We start from the raw sequence: 20,444 nt of genomic DNA, 5'->3' as shown, positions 1-20,444 counted from the left end.
TTCCTCCCTCGTGTCCACGGGGACCCTGCCAGGGAGGCTGCTGGCAGCAGCGTGATCAGTGACCCCAGTCACTCTGCTGACACAGAATCATGGAACTGTTTGGATTGGAAAAGACCTTGGAGATCACTGAGTCCAACCAATAACCCAGCACTGCCAGGCCACCATTGAAGGACATGGTGAGCACCAGAGCAGAACCTGGACAGGCAGATCTGGCTCTGCCATCGAGTCAGGTGCTGATGATGCTGTAAACCCCCCTGACATGGACACGATAGCCTGGCTGTGAGGAAGTTTGCAGCTCTCAAGGTATCTAGAAGCCACTGCTGTCAAGAAAACAATCCAGATTTTGGTCAGAAAGGGGGCAGGATTGTGACAGCACATCTCTACCCAAGGCTGAAGAGAGGGAGAGAATCATTTCTGCTATTTTGGGGCCACTTGTGGGGCACAAACACTGCAGCGGAGACACCAGGATTGTTCCTGCCTGCTCTGGATCCCCAACCTCGCTCTCCTGGAGGTAGCCACATGCTTTCTGCAGGCAGAGATGGTTTGCTGCTGCCCAGACTGGAGCAATGAAGCAGTACCAAGCTCCTGTCACTTAGAATATCAATTAAAACCACTGCAGCCTCGTAAGTCCCACCCTGAGACACACTCAGGATCGACAAACAGCCAGGCCTGCCATTGAAATGGCTCTCGAGCCAGCACAAGGAAATCTGCTGTGCAGTTGTGAGCAGAAACTGGAGTGCTGGAGCACTTCCAGCCCAACAGGCTGTGGGGTGGGAGCTGAGCCTGGTGTGAAGATGAAACCCTCTGGTGTTCTGGGCACTGGGGAGCCAGTGCCTTTGCTGCCTGGAAAAGGCTTAAATATCTCATTTTGAAGCTCCATCCCCAGGGTTTCCCTGTGTGTCACATAACACCATCCCTGCAGTCCCAACCCGCAGCATGAAGCTCCTCTCTTACAGGAGCAGTGTGAGGCAGGGCTGTTTCCCAAAACGACAAAATGGGATGAAATTGTGTGTTTCAGGCCAGCAAAATGATCCTGCTTCCATTCCTCAGTGAAATGGGACTGTGTAGGATTTGACTGAAAGACACTGCCAAGCACCCAGCAATGCACAAGACTGTGTTTGAGCTGACTTGATTTTACCCCCTTCTAAAAATCCTTTCTTATCATAAGGAAATAGGGAAATGTGGCTGTGAAGTGTCCAGCTGAACGTTGCAGGTCCTGCTTTTCTTGTCTGCCCCATCTGCTGTATCTGGCCAAACCCCCCAGCCTGTGTTCACTCAGTGTGATTGGAGTTTTCAGGCTGAGGCTGATGAAGATGGAAGGAGTGGGAATGGTCAAAACCCTGCAGGATAGGCAGGGATCATGTGTGAGGGGGAGAGTGAGTGGAATCCCCCTGCCAGGCAGCCAATGTAAGGATTATTTAGTACCCAAGGCTGCCACCATAAACCTTCACAGAGCAAAGAATATCAGCCCAACCCTTCCCAAATCTCTCCAGTGCAGCACCAGTCTTGGGGTCAATACCTCCGTGCCCTTTTACTCCCAGTATTTGCTCCCATGGGTATTTACTCCTCTATAAATGTATTAACGGAGCTAATCTTAAAGCATATCCAGAGATATAACTTGAGATGTTTTCTTTTTTTCTCTTTAACAAAGATGAAGCTTTTATATAGACGAGGGAAAAGAGAAGGGAAGTGAAATGTTCAGTGACTAATGATCCTCATCAATATTCATGAGAGTCAGTAGCATTCCGAGATTTAAAATAAAGGAAGAAAGAGAGAAAGGCATTGACTCCTTTAGAAGCTAAATAAAATATTTAGGTTGACCTGGAGATAAGTGTGCTGGGTCGTTGTTGCTGTCAGCTCAGACCAGTGTTCAATCCTGGAGCTTTCAAAGGGGGAGCCGAGCTGCCGGTAGATTTTTCTGGAGACAGAAAAGGACTGGGTGGGCTCACACAGCAGCAGAAGCCCTCAGCTGAGGGTCAAGTCCCTGCTTGGCCAGGTGCTGTGGCACCTACCAAACGGGGAGGGAACAATCCCTGCCCCAGGAACCTGCTCCCTCAGCCAGAGCCCAGGTATGGAATTGCATCCCCAGGGGCTGTCCACAGCCAGGCTGGGATCAGGCGTGGCCTGTCCCAGGTGAGTCCCAGCTCACAGTGTCCACCACAGAGCTCCTGTCCCGCCCTTCCCTGCAGTGAGGCTGCTCTTTGGGACAGGCCATGGCCTGTAGTGGTGGCTTGGAGAGTGCAGTGGACATTGATGGATCTAGAGCAGCTGCAGGGCTCAACTGCCTGGTGAGAATATCCTGCAAACAGCTGTGGATATTGGGGAGCTGATTTGCTGTTGTGGGAGGTGTCTCCTTATCTGTTATGCCATTTTCCTTCCTTCTTGTCCATCCCCACCCTCAGAAAATCACCCCAAGTGTACCTAACTTGAAGGCGAAGTTTTAAACCTCTCAAGATACTTGTAAATAGATGGGGGAACCTTAATCCTTCCCCATCCCAGTCTTTTTTCAGCTGGGTGGGAAAAGAAGTAAAACTGCAGAGAAATTGCTGAAATACAGGTTTGTGAGGAAGTAGCTCTGGATGTGCAGCAGTGATGGTGGAGATGGACAGAATGCCAGCACCTTAACAAACAGATTTAACTGCAGACACAGCACTCCAAGCCTGGAAGAAAGGCTTCCCCCACCTTCTGCATGTCTCCTCTTCTGAATCCTTTTCCTTTCTGCTTCTGCAAGTTGCCCTTGTCTCCCTCTGCTTCTGAGGCTGCTCCTTTTCATTTCCGAGCCATCCCTTCCCTCCTCCGAGTGACAGCTGTCCCACCCCTGCCGAGGTCGTTTGCCCTTGAGACCATCTTTGATCTGTGCCCTGATAGAAGGGCCGAGTATTGACTTTGGCTGCGGCTTCATTAAGAGGCAGCCTCATTTGTCAACTTGTTTGTTTCCAGAGCTGCTTGGGAGACGGCAGAGCTTGCATCCCCTCCGAGCCGAGCGCGGCCAGAGTCCGGAATTAACTCCCTTTTCAAGGGTTTCCATCAAGGTCATCGCAGGTGGCCCTGCACAGCTCTCTCCTCCTCATTAATCGATGTCACCGAGGTTTTAAGCAATGTTAGCTCCAGTGGGAGTGTGGATGGGAGGCTCTGGAGGCTGCAAGAACCCAGGGATAGGTAGGTTAGTTAATCCAAGGTGCTCCCAGCTGGAAAAGAGGTCTGCTCCTAGGGAAATCAGAGCTGGGGTTTGGATGAGCTCTCAGTGGTGAGATCCTTGCAGGGGGTTCTCTAGGTCTGGCTGTGTAAGGATTGTGAGTAATGAAGATGAATTTCTCTTGTCAGTTGTCATCAGGTAGCTCGTCTGCCAATAACGGCCTCAGGTTCCAATGCAGGTGTTCGGGTGGGTGAAGGGAAGGAGTTCCCCAGGCTTCCCTGTGCTCCTGGTGATCAGTGAACAAAGCACTGAGTGTCTGCTTGTAGGGTTTGCCCTGTCAGGGATCACCTCCCTGCACTGCAGGTGCCCAGGGCAGGACCTCAGCTGGTGGCAGGTACAGAGATGCCAGTGACGGATGTGCCCCACGGGCTGGTCCTTGGAGGATCTGGGGGGAAACAGCCTCGCCCTACAATCACATGAAACTGAAACTGAACATTGACACTCTCAGGGTTGCTCAGGGATTTGGAATGGCTTTGCACAACAGCCCTGGGAACAGGAGAGGCTTATGGAGGTGCAGGAAGGGTATCAGAGAATCAAAGAATTATGGAACAGTTTGGGTTGGAGGGGCCTTAAAACTCATCTTGTTCCAATCCTCTGCCATGGGCAGGGACACCTTCCACTATCTCAGGATGCCCTAAGCCCTGTCCAGCCTGGCCTTGGGCACTGCCAGGGATCCAGGGGCAGCCACAGCTGCTCTGGGCACCCTGTGCCAGGGCCTGCCCACCCTCCCAGGGAACAATTCCTGCACAATCTCCCATCCAGCCCTGCCCTCTGGCAGGGGGAAGCCATTCCCTGTGTCCTGTCCCTCCATCCCTTGTCCCCAGTCCTTTCCCATCGCTCTTGGAGCCCCTTTAGGCCCTGGAATGGGCTCTAAGGTCTCTCCAGAGCCTTCTCTCCAGGTGAGCACCCCCAACTCTCCCAGCCTGCCTCCAAGAGCAGAGGGGCTCCAGCCCTCTGAGCATCTCCATGACCTTCTCTGGCCTTGCTCCAGTTGATTCTCATCCTTGCAATGATGAAGACCCCACAGCTGGAGGCAGCACTGCTGGCAGGGCAGGGCAGAACCCCTTCCCTCACCCTCTGGCCACACTGTCCCGTTGCTCAGGGCCAGAGCAGAGGCTGGAGCTTTGCTGCTGGGGGCAGAGGCTGCAGCACAGGGCGCTTCCAGACCTGTCTGACACCGTGAAGGAGAAGCAGGGGAAGACAAAAAGCCAAACTTTGCTGGGGTCCAGTTTCCTGCAGACCCTGAAGTCTCACTGCCCTTGTGAGGAGGGGCCTAGTGAGGCTGTTTCCGTATTCCTGGGAGATGCAGCAGCCTGAGCAGGAGGGGTGGGAGCACCAGCCCGCCCACGTGAAGGAAAGCAGCTCAAAAAGCAGAAGTTCCACAGCTCAGCTGTGCTGCAGGGGTTAAAGCTCTTTGAGTGCTGGATACTTCCACACTCCTGACAGCACAGAGGGAGCTGAGGGAAAGATGTTCCTGGCTGTTGCCACGGGCATTTTGCTTCAGCAGGTCCCCAGGTGATCAGGCAGCAGTGACTGTGCAGCTCCACGTGGGCTGCGGTGGGACCGGCACAGCGGCAGCGCAGGTCCCTGCAGCGGGGAGCACGGAGCAAAGCCAGGGAGAATTCTGACTGTGGTGGCAGGAATGGCCCAGGGATTAGAGAGCAGGTTGTAAGAGGAGAGACTGGAGGAGGTAAATTTATATAGTCTGGAGGAGGCTCAAGGGGAGACACGACCAGAGTCTATAAATACACGCAGAAATAGAAACCAAGGGAGGAAATTATTCAGAAGGAGGGAGGACAAGGAGCAGTGCCTGAAGCAAAGCAAGAAAAGTTTATTCTGGGTCTTGCATGGAGGGAGAACAGCCTTCAGCACCCTGGGATGGGGTCCCAGCACTGCCAAGCTCCTGCTCTGCTCCCCACCCCTCCGATGCCTCACAAAGCTGGATACTCCCCCTCCTAACACAGCCCCGCTGTGCTTTGCAGTAGCCCCACCTCATTTCTTCCCTGCCAGCCATCTCACACGGGTGTCTGGCACCCAGCCGCCCCAGCATGCCTTCGAAGGTTTAATACAGCAGATTGAGATGCACTTGGGCTTGTGGCTTGACAACTGGCTCCCCTTGGACAGGAACATTTGCCTTCGCTGGGTGACAATGCTTTGAGTCCGTCGCCTTAGGCACTGTGGCTCATTGCTAGTCATCTCTCCAATGAATAATACACAGGCCTGAATATCTGTCTGCATACATCTTCCTTTTCTCTGGGATAATTTAATGTTATCTTTGGGCCTCCTGCTTCAAAGATGAAGAGATTACTTCAAACCTGCAGCCCGCAACCACAGCCATTGGTTTCAAACGTCATTAAGTTTCATTATAACAAATAAACACTCCAATGACATTTATAAGTTACCAGAGAGCACAGAAACACAAATATGAAGCAGATAAACTGCATTTGATCCAAATAATTACTGCAGGCAATATTGAGCTTAGGCTGAGCTGGCAGGCGGGTGCTGGGTAATTTATAGGTGTCCGTAAGGCACTGTGCTGCACATTGCTTCTTAAAAACGATGGTGATGGTTATGTGTCTCTCTCTAAAGCCTCAAACAGGTTATTTTCCTGCCTCCTAGAAGGCAGGGAGCTTTTCCTCAAGCCAGAAATGGCACAGGTAACTGTTACTGTTTGGGGACTTTCCTCTCACCATTTGTCAGGATTTCAACCTGAGAAGGGACCTGCATTTGAAGTCTGTTCTGATTTAAGCCACAAAAGAGCCTTCTTTTTTTATTTATGTATTTGTTTATTTTTCCTTAGGGATATTTATCCCCACTGCGGATAAGTTCTCAAGAGTGAGGAAACCTTGGGGAGAGATTTCCACTAATATACTCCAAGAGAGTATAATTCTGTACTTAGAGAATAATGCAATAGTACAATACACTGACTTAGAAGGGATCTACAAGGATCACTGAGTCCAGCTCCTGATTAATGATAATGAATTCCTTTCATTTTGACTCTCAGCTTTACACTACCAGCTCTGCACCTTGAGCAAGGGCTCCTCTACCAGCAAACCAGGTGGAAAAGCATTTCCTCCAGCTGTCCCCCAAAAACCTGAGTGAAAGGGTTTGGTTGCTGTGCTGGGTGTGTGAACTCTCCCAAAGCTGTGCCTCTGCTCTGGGCTGAGAGCACAGCATTATCTCAGTGACCCCAGCAGGGTTTGTCATTCCCCAGTCCTGCAGGCAGCAGCCCAGGAGGGGGGTCAGGCACAGCTGAGTTTATTGACAAGCATCTCTCATTACCTGCTAATTAACACAGCAGGCTGGAATGTGCTAATCTGCTCTTGGACCGGGGTTTTGCACCAGACAGCCATTGACTCTGCAGTGGGCACCATTGAGAAGGAGTTGGTGACAAAACAAACAGCAAAATCCGTGTTAAATAACCCGAGTCCCCTCAGAGCCCTCCCTTCTCCTCCAGCAGGGGAGGGGAGAAGCCACAGGGTCTGTTGGCAGTGACAAGGCACAGCCCCTTCCCTGTGCCTTCTCCCAGGGCTGCACCTGGGGGATAAAACATTTGCAGGGTTGTAAATATTGACCGGGTTCTCGTTGCTTCTCATTTTTCATGGTTCTTGGCTTTACTGGGGAAAACCCAGGTAAAAAGCACCAGGTGGTTGTTGTCAGCAGTTGTGCAGGTCACTGGCCTCTTCCCTGATGGATAAATGCATTTTCTAGGCATTTCCTTGGTTCTGGGGACAGATTTTCATGGAGGGGAGCTTTTATTAAGCTTCCACATACAGACAGAGAAGTAGGTGAATTTTTAAGCACCTTCCTGCGGTAACAAGATGGGCACGTGTGTGAAACATTTCCTGCTCAGAGATGATCTGCTCCCTGTCTGTTCATCTCAGCATCTCCAACCCCTCCTGCCTTCCTCCTGCCGTGTTTTTTATGAGTGTATTGAATATACTTCACTTTGGGCTGTTTTTCAGAATAATTTGTTTTAATTTTAAATATGAATCTTGCATGTGTAGAAAAAAAAAATGCACATATTTACAATCACTTCCACTTGTAAAAATCCAAACAAACAATAATTATAGCAGAAACCTGCTAATTCTCACTCCACTTCATCTTCAGATCTGATAATTCACACAGCACAACCCCGAGCGATCCCGCCCTGCTCTGGTAAACAGCGGGAGCTGGAGCGAGTCCGCAGCCTGCTCTGCAATATTCCGGAGCTCATCTGCCCAGGAGCTCCCCCAAAAGCCACCCAGGTGATGTTTCACACAGACAGCAGCTTCTCAGACTCCCACAGCAATAATAAGATTTATTCCTTCTCTTCCCTCCACCCGTGAGCTTTGGTGCCATCAAGATGTTTCTTGTTCAGGGAAGTGTCTGGTAGGGGAGTCTTCCATGGTGGTGCTTCCAACACCTGCAGAGATGGAAACACCCCGTAGAAAGACTCATTTAACCACTCCTTGGGTGAATTCTCCAATCTATACAATGTCTCCCCAATCTGTAGCAAGACTAGTTGAAATTATTTTGAGAAGGAGCAGAATTTTCCACTCAATATTATAGAATGCCAGAGCAGTTCAGGTTACAGGAGGCCTTAAAGACCATGGAACCCCCCTTGCATGTGCAGAAAATGTAACATTAAATATCTGCATTTTCTGTTCTGAGCTGCATCTCCATTCTGATTTCTCTCCGTGCCTCAAAGCGTGCGATAACAGATTTTGAAAAACGAGGATGGAAGTGAAACATGGTGCGACCCAAGGCAAGCTCTTTGCTCTAATTTTCCACCCCGTGAACTGCACAACTTCCAGTTGCCGCTCTTCCTGGGAGCAGAGCCAGACTTTGAAATCTCCAAATCGTTTGTGAAATGGATTATTCATCCTTCTCGTTTTCCTACGGACGAGTGTCCTCTGTGCCCTCTAACTCAAAGATGAGCTGAGATTTAAAGGACTCTATTTCAAAAGAGCAGCCCTGATCTGGGAACAAAGGGTGGGCAAAGGGGATGCACTTGGATTGGCTGTAATCCAGGAAAGGGGGATCACCTGAGAGATTTCAGAAGGTCACAGGGGATAAAATCCTTAAGGATTTTATCTGGGAGTCTTGGTGCAGGCAGGCTGCTGCCCACTGGTTTGCACATCTGCTGTTATTTTTAGAAGGAAAAGTTCCTTTTTCTTCTCAGCCGATTCAAGTGGGAGGTTTTGGGTCCCAGGAGTGTCTGTGCAAGGCTCCTGCAGCTGGGGAGCTGCCACCTCCTTTCTGAACTACAAAGAGTTATCATCCAGAAAGCAGCTGGAGCTGCCACAGAGAGCTGCTTGGCTGGAATTACGGGAGCAGGAGCATCCCCTGCTCTGTTCTCCCCCTCTGAGCCCATCAGCCTGGCCCCGGGGAGCTGTGCCAGGACACTGCAGCTTGACAGGAGAACAAATGGTGATTTCTTATTGTGCCACGGCTTCCTCGGGAGCACCTCTAACAAAATATTTCTTGGAGTCACTGGCAGTGCTCAGTGGAGTCAGGCCTGCAGGTGGATCAATGTGAGGAAATCTCTTCCCCCTGCTCTTGTCTCCACGAGGGATTGGTGCTCAGTGCCTGCCCAGGTTCCCAGTGCCTCTGAACAGCTGCTGGTGCCACTGTCCCTGTTCCCAGCAAGGACAGGGAGAGCCCTGTGCCCTGTGCAGCCTTGGCAGGGGCTCAGAGCTTACAGCTGCCCTTGGAGAGGGAGTCACGGCAGCCCAGGCACTGGGATGAGGTGCTGGCCCCGGCCCAGGGTGTGGGGAAGCTCTCACACCTCTCCCCTCTGCCAGCTTCAGTGACACCACCAGCTTTGCCTCTTGCTGACCCTTCCGTTCCTCTGCCACCCCCCTACCACACCTCACCTGCTTTCCCCCCTCCTCCTGTGCTGGCCCCTGGGTAAAACATCACCTAATCCAGTTTGCTGCCTCTACCTCCAACCCTGCAAAAGCCCTGTGTGCCCCAAAGCACACACTGCAGCTCTGGCAGGTTGTCTAACGGGAGATAATGCTGTAATGCTGCCTGCTCAGAGCTCGGTGTTATCTGGGCAGCAGGTGAGGCTGTGAGAGTGGAGCAGCCAGGAGCCATCCACAGAGCCTGGAGCCATCCATGGAGCTGGAATATTCAGCATGATCCAGCCCATCAGGTCACCTGAGTGCTGGTTTTGGCACCTCGATGCAGTCCATTAGTTTGTTTCCTATCAGTGCAGGTCCCAGGAACGGGAGTTTAATCTCACAAGAGGTAATTCTCCAGGCTGCTGCTGGGAAGAGTTTGCTAATAAATATCCCACGGTAAGGATACTCTTACACCTTTCCCAATTGGCAGCTAATAACAGAGCAGGCGATGACATTTCAGCCCTTTCTGCATGGCTGATCAAACTCCTCACAGTGACTTTGAAAGCAGTGCTGGGATTTCATGTGGGTATCAAAGCCAGCGGAACACTCAATAGTTCAGATCTCTTGCCTGTGTGACTAATAGACAAAAAGATCTCTGAAAGGTTTAATATCTTACTCAAAATTTCCCTGCTTCCTGTTTGAAGCTACTTAGTGGACACAGTGGGATGTTGATGGTTCCTCTCAAAGCAGCGCTAGGAAAATATCTGACATCACTGCAGGATGAGCTCAGCTCAGCTTGCTGAGAGCTGCTCATGGCCAGGAGACAACGCGTTCCCAGAGGCCAGGCAGGAGAGCAGAGCGCCGGCTTTGCACCTTGAGCTCCACTCTGGCAGCTGGCATTAGGACCAAAGGATCACTTAGTTTGAAAAAAATTTAAGATCACCAAGTCCAACCTTCAACCCAGCACCCCCAGCATGTTCACCACTGAGCCATATCCCCAAGTGCCACATCCACAGGGAACACCCCAGGGACAGGGACTCCACCACTGCCCTGGACAGCCCCTTCCAGTGCATTGCAACCCTTGCTGTGGAGAACATTTTCCTAAACTATCCAACCTAAACCTCCCCTGCTGTGACTTGAGGCCATTTCCTCTTGTCCTGTCCCTTGTTCCCTGGGAGCAGAGCCCAGCCCCCACCTAGCTGCACCCTCCTGTCAGGAGTTGTAGAGAGGGAGAAGGGCTCCCCTGAGCCTCCTTTCCTGCAGCCTCCCTCAGCCTTTCCTGGTGCTCCAGCCCCTTCTCCAGATTCATTGCCCTACCTTTCATTGCTTTTCCTGTGCATCTCTTTGGCTTTGGTTTCACCTCAGTGCATCCCACACCTTCCCCTCTGAGCTGCACAGGCTCACTGGGGACCCCCAGGCTGTGCTTCCAAAGTCTCATCTCCCTGTACGTCTGAGGGCGAGCAAGGCACGAGCTCAGCTCCTGTTTCCCTCTTGGAGCCCAGACAGCTCTGCTGGTGAGTGACCAGCACCATCCCATTCACCTGAGTCATCCCTTGACTGAAGGTGTTGTGCTTTGGTTTCTTTCAAGTTGAATAACTCAGCACTGAGGCCACGTGAGTCAGACTTACACAGTCACTCTAAAAAAGGCCAAACTGACATTTTTGTTCAAACAGATTTGATTTTATTTTCTCCCCAAGGAAGCCAAATTTTAAAAAAATGGAAATCTTATGCAAGGGCTGAACTCCAGCTACCTCTCTTTCTGATTTGTGCCATGAAGCCCAAGGAAGTGCCTGACATGGCTGTGGCCATCAGCAGCAAGGGGCTCCCCCGTGGGGAGGCTCATCCACATCTCCTCACTGAGGACAGCATCACTGGTGCGATCCCTCTGCTCGTGTCTGGGCAGCCACAGCTCTGTATCTTCTCCAGTGGTGTAAGAAAAGCTCATCTCTGTCCTTGTCTGGGAAATCCTTGCCCCTGGGAACATGTGGCTCCCTCTTTCCTTCCTGTTCCCTCTGCTCTGTACTCAGCCAGGCCTTGGGCTCCAGCTCAGTGCAGGTCTGGGTGTTGTCTCCCACCAGGGAGGGAATTGGGATGCAGGCAGGAAATGAGCAGCTCTGCTGCCTGCACAGCTCTTCCCTGTGCTTTGCCATGACTGACAATTCCAGAGAGCTTTGTAAATAATGTAAAGCTTTTGTCTGCTTGCTTTTCCTACTCATCTGAAAATCAATGCGGGCGCGTGTTCTGGGGCACGACGGGCCCTGTGCAGGGGGCTCGGTGTCCTTGGCTCCAGGGAGGGGACCCAAAGAGCACTGAGAACCAGCCTGTTTGTCACGGGGCCACAGCAGGAGTGGGGTGGTGCAGAGACAGGCCCCAGTCTGCTGGGAAAGTTTGAGCACGGAGCCATCTCCTCCCAGTCATGTCCATGGCCAAGAGACAGCTCCATCTCCAGGCATCGTGCCACAGGAAACCAGCCCTGAGCTGGGCTGAAGTGCCCTGATTTCCATCAGGTGAGATCTGCGTGGTCTGAAGAGGGACCCTCCAGGGATGTTGTGCAGGATTACGATGTCACACAGCAGCTCCTTTATCATCCTCCTACCACGCATCGTGACAGCTCCAAGACGAGGGAAGGATCAGCTCTTCCCACTGAGGAGAATGTCCCACCACTCCTAATCACCAGGCCTTTCATTTCAGAACAGTAATATTTTGACAAGGAGCTCATAGTCCTCCTTCTCCACTTCTATGCTCTTCTCAACAAAAAGGACTAATTCTTTTCAGAGCACAATGGACATTCAAAGCTTCACTTACATAAAAGCAGCCACAATGTCTCCATTTCTAATGAGTCATTGTTCCCTCGGTGAGTCCCTCGCTTCCTACTACAATACTCACTCCTCTTGGGTAATGAAAATTTAACTTTCTGCTGCTCCCAGTTGCTGGTTTGGGCACAGGAGGCTGCAAGCTGAAATAATTCAGCCAGGAACTCATGCAAACAGATTTCAGTCTTCAGAGAGCTTTAAAAGCCTGTCACCAACTCTGGCTTCAGCAGTGGAAGAGGCTTCAAGGTCCTGCTGCAGCACAGACCGTGGCAATGTCACTGTGTAGGTGCCTTCCTCTGTTTTCTGGGTTGTAAAACAGGATTTTTGGGCCTTCTCGCCATCCGTGGGCGTTAGGACATCTGAAAAGCAATGCCCTGGCACTGGCGGTGTTATTTCCCTTGGAAGTCACAAACAGAGAAGAGTCTCAGCCTTTGTTCGTAAGAACAAGGCAACGTTACAGAGAAACACTGAAAAACAGGAGCCACAGGTGCAAAATCCATTAAGGAAATATAAAGAGTTCTAAAGTGGTTTTTTCTTTATTCCTCTTTTTTCCTTCCTTTAGCTTTTATGACACATCTGTGACTTCACAAAGGTCCTGCCTGGGGTTTTTGAAAGCAGCGTTAGTGTTCTTGCCTGTTCGCTCTTCACCATGGTGCCTTTATTGTCCCCTTTTGTCCCTGCTCCTCGGGGTTTCAGTGGCTGCAGGAGTGCCCCCCATGAGAGAGACTCCTTGAGGAAGGCAGGAGCAAGGGGGTCCTGCTGGTGCCTGGCAGCTCCTCAGGGAGTGGGGCAAAGCAGCAACCAGGAGGAGAGGGGAAGGCTCTGGGATCAAGAGCTCCTCTGACACCAAACCCTCACCTACAACAGCAGGTGACCTGTGGTGACAACACATTTCCAGCTGCAGGGCAGCTCCAGAGGGCAGGTGGGACACTGGGGTTGTGCTGGACCGTGGCCAAGTGGCATCGTTAGCATCTCATTTCCATATCTGTTTGCTTTTAAAACAAAACCCAAAAAATCAACAATGAATTCATAGCCCTGATCTTTGCTTCTGCTCAGAGCATCGCTGTGCTGGATGAACAGATCCTCACATGGAGACCCTCAGGGGCAGAGTCAGCACCCAGTGACTCCCAGCGAAGTTCCCAGGAAGCCAGGCATCAACTGAGCCATTTCTTTGAAAGTATTCCAAGTCTTTACACTTGAGGGGAAATGGGGTGTGGAAGTAAAACGGGGTTACACTTGGGTTGGGGGCACATGGATATGTTGCTGCATCTCCCTGCTTTGCTGTGCAGCACTTCCCAAATCCAGATTTGGAGATTCTTTGTGCAGCAGGAGGTGACAAGGGGATGGGTGATGAGGGTGCCATGCTTGGACTCTTGGTTGGGCTCATGTGGTGAACTGTATCTGCCTCTGGGTTCTCAGCACAGGGAGGACATGGAGCTGCTGGAGCGAGTCCAGAACAGCCCATGGAGATGCTCCATGGAGCTCCTCTGCTCTGGAGCCAGGCTGGGAGAGCTGGGGGTGCTCACCTGGAGAGGAGAAGGCTCCAGGGAGAGCTCAGAGCCCCTGCCAGGGCCTAAAGGGGCTCCAGGAGAGCTGGAGAGGGACTGGGAACAAGGGATGGAGGGACAGGACACAGGGAATGGCTTCCACTGCCAGAGGGCAGGGCTGGATGGGAGATTGGGAAGGAATTGCTCCCTGGGAGGGTGGGCAGGCCCTGGCACAGGGTGCCCAGAGCAGCTGTGGCTGCCCCTGGATCCCTGGGAATGTCCAAGGCCAGGCTGGACAGGGCTGGGAGCAACCTGGGATAGTGGAAGGTGTCCCTGCCATGGCAGGGGGTGGTACTGGATGGGCTTTTAAATTCCCTTTCCACCCAAACAATTCCATGATTCTATGAACTTCTATTTCTACAGAGATTTGGATTAACCAGTATTTTTTGGAAACTCTGTAGTGGAAGGGGAGAAACTGGGAAGCTCCTGCTTGCCCAACAGGTTGGAGCCAATCTTCCTGCTTTGAAACCAAAGCATCATTTTGTAATGCTGTCTTAAACATTCCTGGAAAAATACCCAGCTGACATCCTTCAGCCCTTTTTCTTGTAGCTGAAAATGCAGCCTGCATTTGTAAATCACCCTCTCCCAATCTCCCCATTTTCAGTTATTTTCTGTCAAGTATCTTATCTCCCTTAAAACTTTTCTGCAAATTACTTGTTCCTTTGACATTAAGACATAAGCTGTAACGTGGACGGGTCTCTGATCTTCCAAACCCAGTTAAACCCAGTAATCAGACTTTAAGCTGATTTGAAAGCGAGTTGAGCTCTGCCTTCAGTACTTTTTTCTTTTTTTTTTTTTTTTTTTTTTATCTGTGATTTAGGGAGAGATGATCCTGCTGTGGAGCAGGGACTGGGCCAGGTAATGCTCTTAAGGTCCTTACACCCATCTTTCCTCTACTGTGACTGAGTCTGAGCTGTTTGTAGCTGAAATGGAGCCCTGGATGAATAAAAAATGGGTTTAAGTGTCAATTCTTCACACTGAACAAACACAGGGAAGGAAAAGACAGGAGACATATGCCATGTTTCTGCTCTGATTTTCCGTGGCCATCAGCTCGTCTTTAAAACAAATCAAGAAATAAGAGAAAAAGGAAAAATAAAACATAAAAAGAGCTCCATTTCCAGCAGCAATTACCAAATGAAGCCTGTGCTTAATGGGCATTTGCAGAGGGCACAGACACCACTTTGTGCCTCTGCGTTCTCATTAGGGCTCGTGCAGCTCCCAGCTGACAACCTGATAATTCTCCCCGATAAAACAAATCTTTTTGGGTTATTGCTGCCTTCCTGCGCTGTCCCTGCTCGCCCAGCTCTGCCTTGAGAATTGTCAGGATTACAGAGTGAGCTGTGAAAACCCAGTTAGTGGGTGGAAAGTAGGTATTAAAATAAAACAACAAAAAAACAAAGCAAAACACCCACTTTTTCTGCTTTCTGAGTTTTCTCTCTCATCCCACTTTTCCCTGCTGTCCTAGGAGTACTTGTTCTTTATGAATCCACAAACAAAACATACAGAGCTGATTCATATTCACTTTGAAATGAAATATTTAAATCTTAACTCTTCACAAGGGTTTGTGCTCATGTCAGAGGCCACCATGACTTCCAGTGAGTGTCTCCCAGCAGGAAAAACTGGATTCTCCTCTGGAATTGCAGCACAACACCAAGAGCTATCACTGTGGTCTTTTGGAGTATCTGAGGTGAAAATCAGAATTCCTTGGAGAAATGTGGGTGCTGGGAGAGCTGGGATCTCTCAAATACCCTGGAATAAGGTGCCCAAGGTACTCCTGAAGATCTGCAGAAATTTCAGCTGGGCTTTTTACTTTCCTGTAATTTAAAGTATCTGGAATTTAGAAAGGACAGCTCTGCTTTTCCCTGTGCTCCTTTAGGTGGCTAAGAGCGAGCCGAAGCTATAATAAATTAAACTGAAATATAAGCACTCATGTGGGGGCACACGTTGGTTCAACAGCACGAGCTGGAAAATGATGGAGCTTTGGAGCCTTGCCCTGTAGGAAAGGCCCAGCAGCTCATCTGGAAACAAGTTCAGATGCAAGAACTTGTGTCACACTTAACCTTGGTTCTGGATTAATCATCAGTCAATGATTAAATGGAGTCGGTGTAAATTAGGATTGAATTGATTCGGGGTGGATCACATGGAGACTGTCCTGCTTTGACAAATGGGTTTTAAAGAGCAATTTTTCCTCCAGCCCAGTCCCCTTCCATGGACTGAACCCTCAGTGAAGGGCACAAGCTCTCAATTCCTGCCTGATGCAGGGCCATAATTCCCATCCAGAGAGGCTCCTGGTCCTACAAACCCCACAGGCAGCTCAGGGAGGGGCAATTCAGTGGTTCTGCCTTTCCCTCAACACCTCTTTCCCAGATCATCTCCTGAATCGTGAACCAGAGCAAGACTAAGTGGTGGCAGAGAAATTGCAGTGCTCTACAACCAGCTCACAAAAAGACTGTACTCACACGAGCCCAGATATCAGCAGGTCTGCCTGAAATGGCCCCACATTCAGGATCTTCCAGCTTCGGACTGTGGCTCTGCAGGGGGATTTTGGGGTTGTCCCATGCCCTCATTATGGAAAGAAAAAAAAAAAAAGCAGGATTTAACAGTTTGAATGCCTGGAATGTCCAACCCAGGTTGGATGGGCTTTGGAGCACCATGGGACAGTGGAAGGAAGCCCTGCCCATGGCAGGGGGTGGGATTAAATTTTCTTTAAGATCCTTCCCAGCTAAAACCATTCTGGGATTCTCTGATTCTCTGAATGATTTTCAATCACAGCAAAGCCAAGGGAGAGTGAAAATAAAACATAATGCTCAGTAAACCCTGCTGTGGAAGAGGTTACAGTGACTGGAGTACTTCCCATGGAAAATGAGGAGTGCCATGTCACACCTGAGGTGTGAGACACCTCACCATGGCAGGAGATGACCTGGGGCTGGGATTTCTTATTGGAGCATTCCAGGTAGGGAAGGGTGAGGAGAGAGATCTGTGAGTTTGAGGATGCAGCTTTGGCGAAAGGCAGTGCTGAGGCAGAGCTGGGCCCTCCTTTTCCCTCCAGATGTGTGGGAAGCTCCCAGCAAATGCCAGGAGGTCACACCTGGGGAGGGAGGAGAACAGCAGCAGTTGGTTGTTTCCCTGCGTGTTTTATAGCAGGTTGTTATCTGCACATCCTGATTTCAGAGAGCACACGAGGTGGGAGCAAGGCGCAGAAGCAGAGGACCAACATCCTCTTTTATTATGTGTAATATAAAATATTGCTGCTGCTGAACATCCTGCTGCTTCTCTGTCTGTGATCATTGTGGCTGAAACACTACCACCACAATTTGGAATAAAACAGTTACAGGAAATTCTGGTGCCTCTTGGTTGGAGCTTTTTTCCCCCTAGGGAGGGAAAATATTGCAAATATTTGTCTGTCGCTAAGTGCTGTGTCCACCTCTGGATCCTCAGCACAGGGAGGATGTGGAGTTTCTGGAATGAGTCCAGAGGAGACCACGGAGATGCTCCAGGGCTGGAGCCCCTCTGGAGCCAGGCTGGGAGACCTGGGGGTGCTCACCTGGAGAGGAGAAGGCTCCAGGGAGAGCTCAGAGCCCCTGCCAGGGCCTAAAGGGGCTCCAAGAGAGATGGAGAGGGACTGGGGACAAGGGATGGAGGGACAGGACACAGGGAATGGCTTCCACTGCCAGAGGGCAGGGCTGGATGGGAGATTGGAAAGGAATTGTTCCTGTGAACAGGATGAGCTTTAAGGTCCCTTCCAACCCACACCATTCCATCTTCTATGGGGCAATCACGTAATTAAGTAATCACATAATTAAGAGCTGCAGAGCTCAGGCTCCCATTTGTGCTGTGCTGTTGTTATGATTTTCAGATGGCACAGAAATAACAACATGACTCTCAATGATGGTGAAGATGAGACCAAACTTTATTTTTCTAAATTCTACTTTTATAGAGTACAGTTCGGTGCAAAGAACATCACTGGTTATTCAGCGTCTACACCCTTTTGTAAACATTTCTTTTATCAGTAAATGTGTTGGAAAAACACCACCTGTGGATGGTTGCTCACTCCTCAAGGTTTGTTTGAATTTTTCCTTAAGATTTCTCAGGCTAACATGAGAAAGTTGCTCGCTTGCCTTTCACACAGACACCGGCAGAGCCTGAAGCTTAAATTCAGACCAATGTCAGCCCCACACTGTGTCAGGAGCATCCTGGACTGTTGCATCCCAAAGAACCCCACTGCGCTGGAAACCCCTGGAGAACTGACGGGGCCCTGTTGCTCTCTTGTTCCCTGTGCAGGCCAGAACTGACGGGGCCCTGTTGCTCTCTTGTTCCCTGTGCAGGCCAGAACTGACGGGGTCCTGTTGCTCTCTTGTTCCCTGTGCAGGCCAGAACTGACGGGGCCCTGTTGCTCTCTTGTTCCCTGTGCAGGCCAGAACTGACGGGGTCCTGTTGCTCTCTTGTTCCCTGTGCAGGCCAGAACTGACGGGGCCCTGTTGCTCTCTTGTTCCCTGTGCAGGCCAGGCGTCCTCGTTCACGCAGCAGCCCCAGGACCAGGTGGTGATCGCGGGGCAGCCGGTGACGCTGCTCTGCGCCATCCCCGAGTACAATGGCATCGTGCTCTGGATCAAGGACGGGCTGGCCCTGGGCGTCGGACGGGATCTCTCAAGTAAGTCGGGACATCACCCACCATCAACAAGGAAAGCAGGAGCTCTCCTTGCCCAGCATTTGTTTGGGGAGTAATGTTTTCATTTCAATTCCAACACCTTCCAGTCTGCCCAAACTGGTGCTTGGAATGAACCAAAATCAGTTTCACTCTGACCTGAAACAAAACTGTTGGCTCCCACAGGTGTTGCCTGACCCTTTGGAAGACCCTGATTTGATTTCCTTGGAAACTAATGTCACCTTTCCAAAATGTGGGACAAAATGTTTTATAAATGTTGAAAGTGCCTTTTTCATACTCTCAAAAATTAAAAGAACCATAGAATATCCTGAGTTTGAAGGGACCCACAAGCCTCTGCTTGCTTTGGGCAAGTGTTTATGGCTTCCTCAAGCTTTAGTTTTGGCAAATTAGAGTTTGGTGACCAAATTCCTCAGAACTCATATTCCTTAATGCCGCAGCCACACTGTGATTGAGGGTTAATTGTGATTGAGGGCTGGGAAGGGTTGTGCCAGGCTGCTGAGCTGCTCACAGGAAGATGCCTGGGGGCATTCCTTCATCCCAGTCTGCTCAGCTTCACCTCAGCCTGCAGACTTCCCCTGGGCAGGAGAGGATTCCTGGGCATCCCTGGAGCCAGGTGCAAACTGGGTGAGGACTGGTGCAATATTGGGGAAGTTTAGAGTTTATTCTGTATATTTTGCTGGAAAACACTAATTTGAAACTGAAATATTTCACGTGAGTAAGGAGAGTGTTTGCTGGAAACAGCCTGGGAGGACATGGAGCCCTTCAGGAGCTGCAGTGTCCCCCTCAGGCTCTCGGAGTTTGTACACGTGTGACACTGCTCAGCTCCTGGTGACCTGAGAGAGTTTTCCCCAAGGCAAGAAGCAGCATTCAGAAGCCAGAGGAGGCTCTGTGCTTTTTGGTCTCCAGGGACCCTGCTCTTTCCTAAAGTACAGTTCCTGCATCTTCTTTCCCTCTATTTTTTATTAATACATATAATTGCTCATTTACAGCCGTGCCTGAGTGAGCAGCCCCATCTTCGCCTGTTTTTCAAAGCTCTGAGCCATGATTTTTGCATCTATTAGAGAGCTGAGCTTTCCATGCAAGACCTTGCAACATGACTGGGTAACAAGAGCTCCAGTGAAGTAGGGAGCTGATGTGAATGACTTCCACAATTAACAGAGCCGGGGCTGCTGGAAGCCACAGGAGCTGCCAGCTCGCATGATACCAGCTCAGCCAGTGTCTAATTAGCACAATACAAACAAACCCATCATTTGTACTTCTCACGGTTCAGGAGAGCAAATCCTGCTGTTGATAACTCGAGAAACAACAGAAGCAGAAGTGTGTGCCAGTGCTGTGTTACACAGGGCACTGGGCACCAACAGGATGGGGGGATGGTGCCTTTCCCCCTGGGTGTCCATCCTGTGTGTCCAGCCAGGCTGACCAGGGCTGCTGGTGACCCCAGACCCCTGCCCAGGCTTTACACAGAGCTAACCATGGTTGTATTCCAGGGTGTCACCACAGCTGACTTCAGGAATGGAGGATATTCCATGAGGGGTTGCAGAGGAGCAGGAGGTGCTGGGTTTCCTGGTGGAAGGACTCATCCCTTTTTCTTGCCCAGGGAGGTTGTGAATGCCCCAGCCCTGGAAGGGTTCAAGGCCAGGCTGTAGAAGGCTTTGAGCAACCTGATCTACTGGGAGGTGTTCCTGCCCAGGGTAGGGGGACTGGAGTCCCAATGATCTTTAAGGTCAAAACCAAACCTTCCAACACCTAACATTTGATGATCCCATGATTGCTTGAGACTTTCGGTAATGCTTCTTCATCAGCACTTCTTTTTTGAACCTGTAGAGCAAAACGTGCAGTCTCTTTCCTGAATTTGGCAGGTTCTTTCTCTCTCTCTCTCTCTTTGGGCTGGCAGCCAAGGAGGGGAGGAAGCTGCCTGCATCCTGGGAATTGCTGTGGGATACTGGGGCTCTGGAGCCATGCTCTGCTCTCCCCATCCCTGGGCTCATGGCTCCAGCTGCCTCCTGACCCGTGCTTTGCCTTTGGCAGGTTATCCACGCTATCTGGTGGTAGGAGACCATCTGTCGGGTCAGCACCACCTGAAAATCCTGCGAGCTGACCTCCAGGATGACGCCGTGTACGAGTGCCAGGCCATCCAAGCAGCCATCCGATCCAGACCTGCCCGGCTGACTGTCCTCGGTGAGTCCCGGCTCCTCGCACCCTCAGCGTGTTTGCTGGGGATTTTGCTGCCTTCATGGTCCCACTGAGTGGCTTTTGACAAAAAGTTTCATTGCTGGATCGAGAGGACTGGGAATGAATCCATCGTGAGAGCAGTGGGGGAGCAGCTCAGTCCTGAGAACAGGATCAAAGGAAGCTGCCTGGGGAGTGAAGCAGTTCTGGGGTGGCGTATGACAT

The 20,444-nt window shown here is 50.7% G+C and overlaps 1 protein-coding gene across 3 annotated transcripts in view; it reads left to right on the top strand.

Annotated features, from left to right (window-relative positions):
* The window catches only part of KIRREL3 (kirre like nephrin family adhesion molecule 3), a 362,476-nt gene that overhangs the window by 242,342 nt on the left and 99,690 nt on the right, over nt 1-20,444 (top strand). For all 3 annotated transcript variants that reach the window (XM_063417734.1, XM_063417733.1, XM_063417731.1), the window contains 2 exons: nt 17,886-18,035; nt 20,079-20,228. In XM_063417734.1, the coding sequence (XP_063273804.1) occupies nt 17,886-18,035; nt 20,079-20,228 (300 nt within the window). The remainder of the gene's footprint in view (nt 1-17,885; nt 18,036-20,078; nt 20,229-20,444) is intronic.

This window comes from Prinia subflava, chromosome 22, assembly GCF_021018805.1.
Source record: "Prinia subflava isolate CZ2003 ecotype Zambia chromosome 22, Cam_Psub_1.2, whole genome shotgun sequence".
In the NCBI taxonomy this organism is placed as follows: Eukaryota; Metazoa; Chordata; class Aves; order Passeriformes; family Cisticolidae; genus Prinia; species Prinia subflava.
Note: the sequence above shows the minus strand (reverse complement) of the source record. Positions and strands in the feature narration are given on the sequence as shown.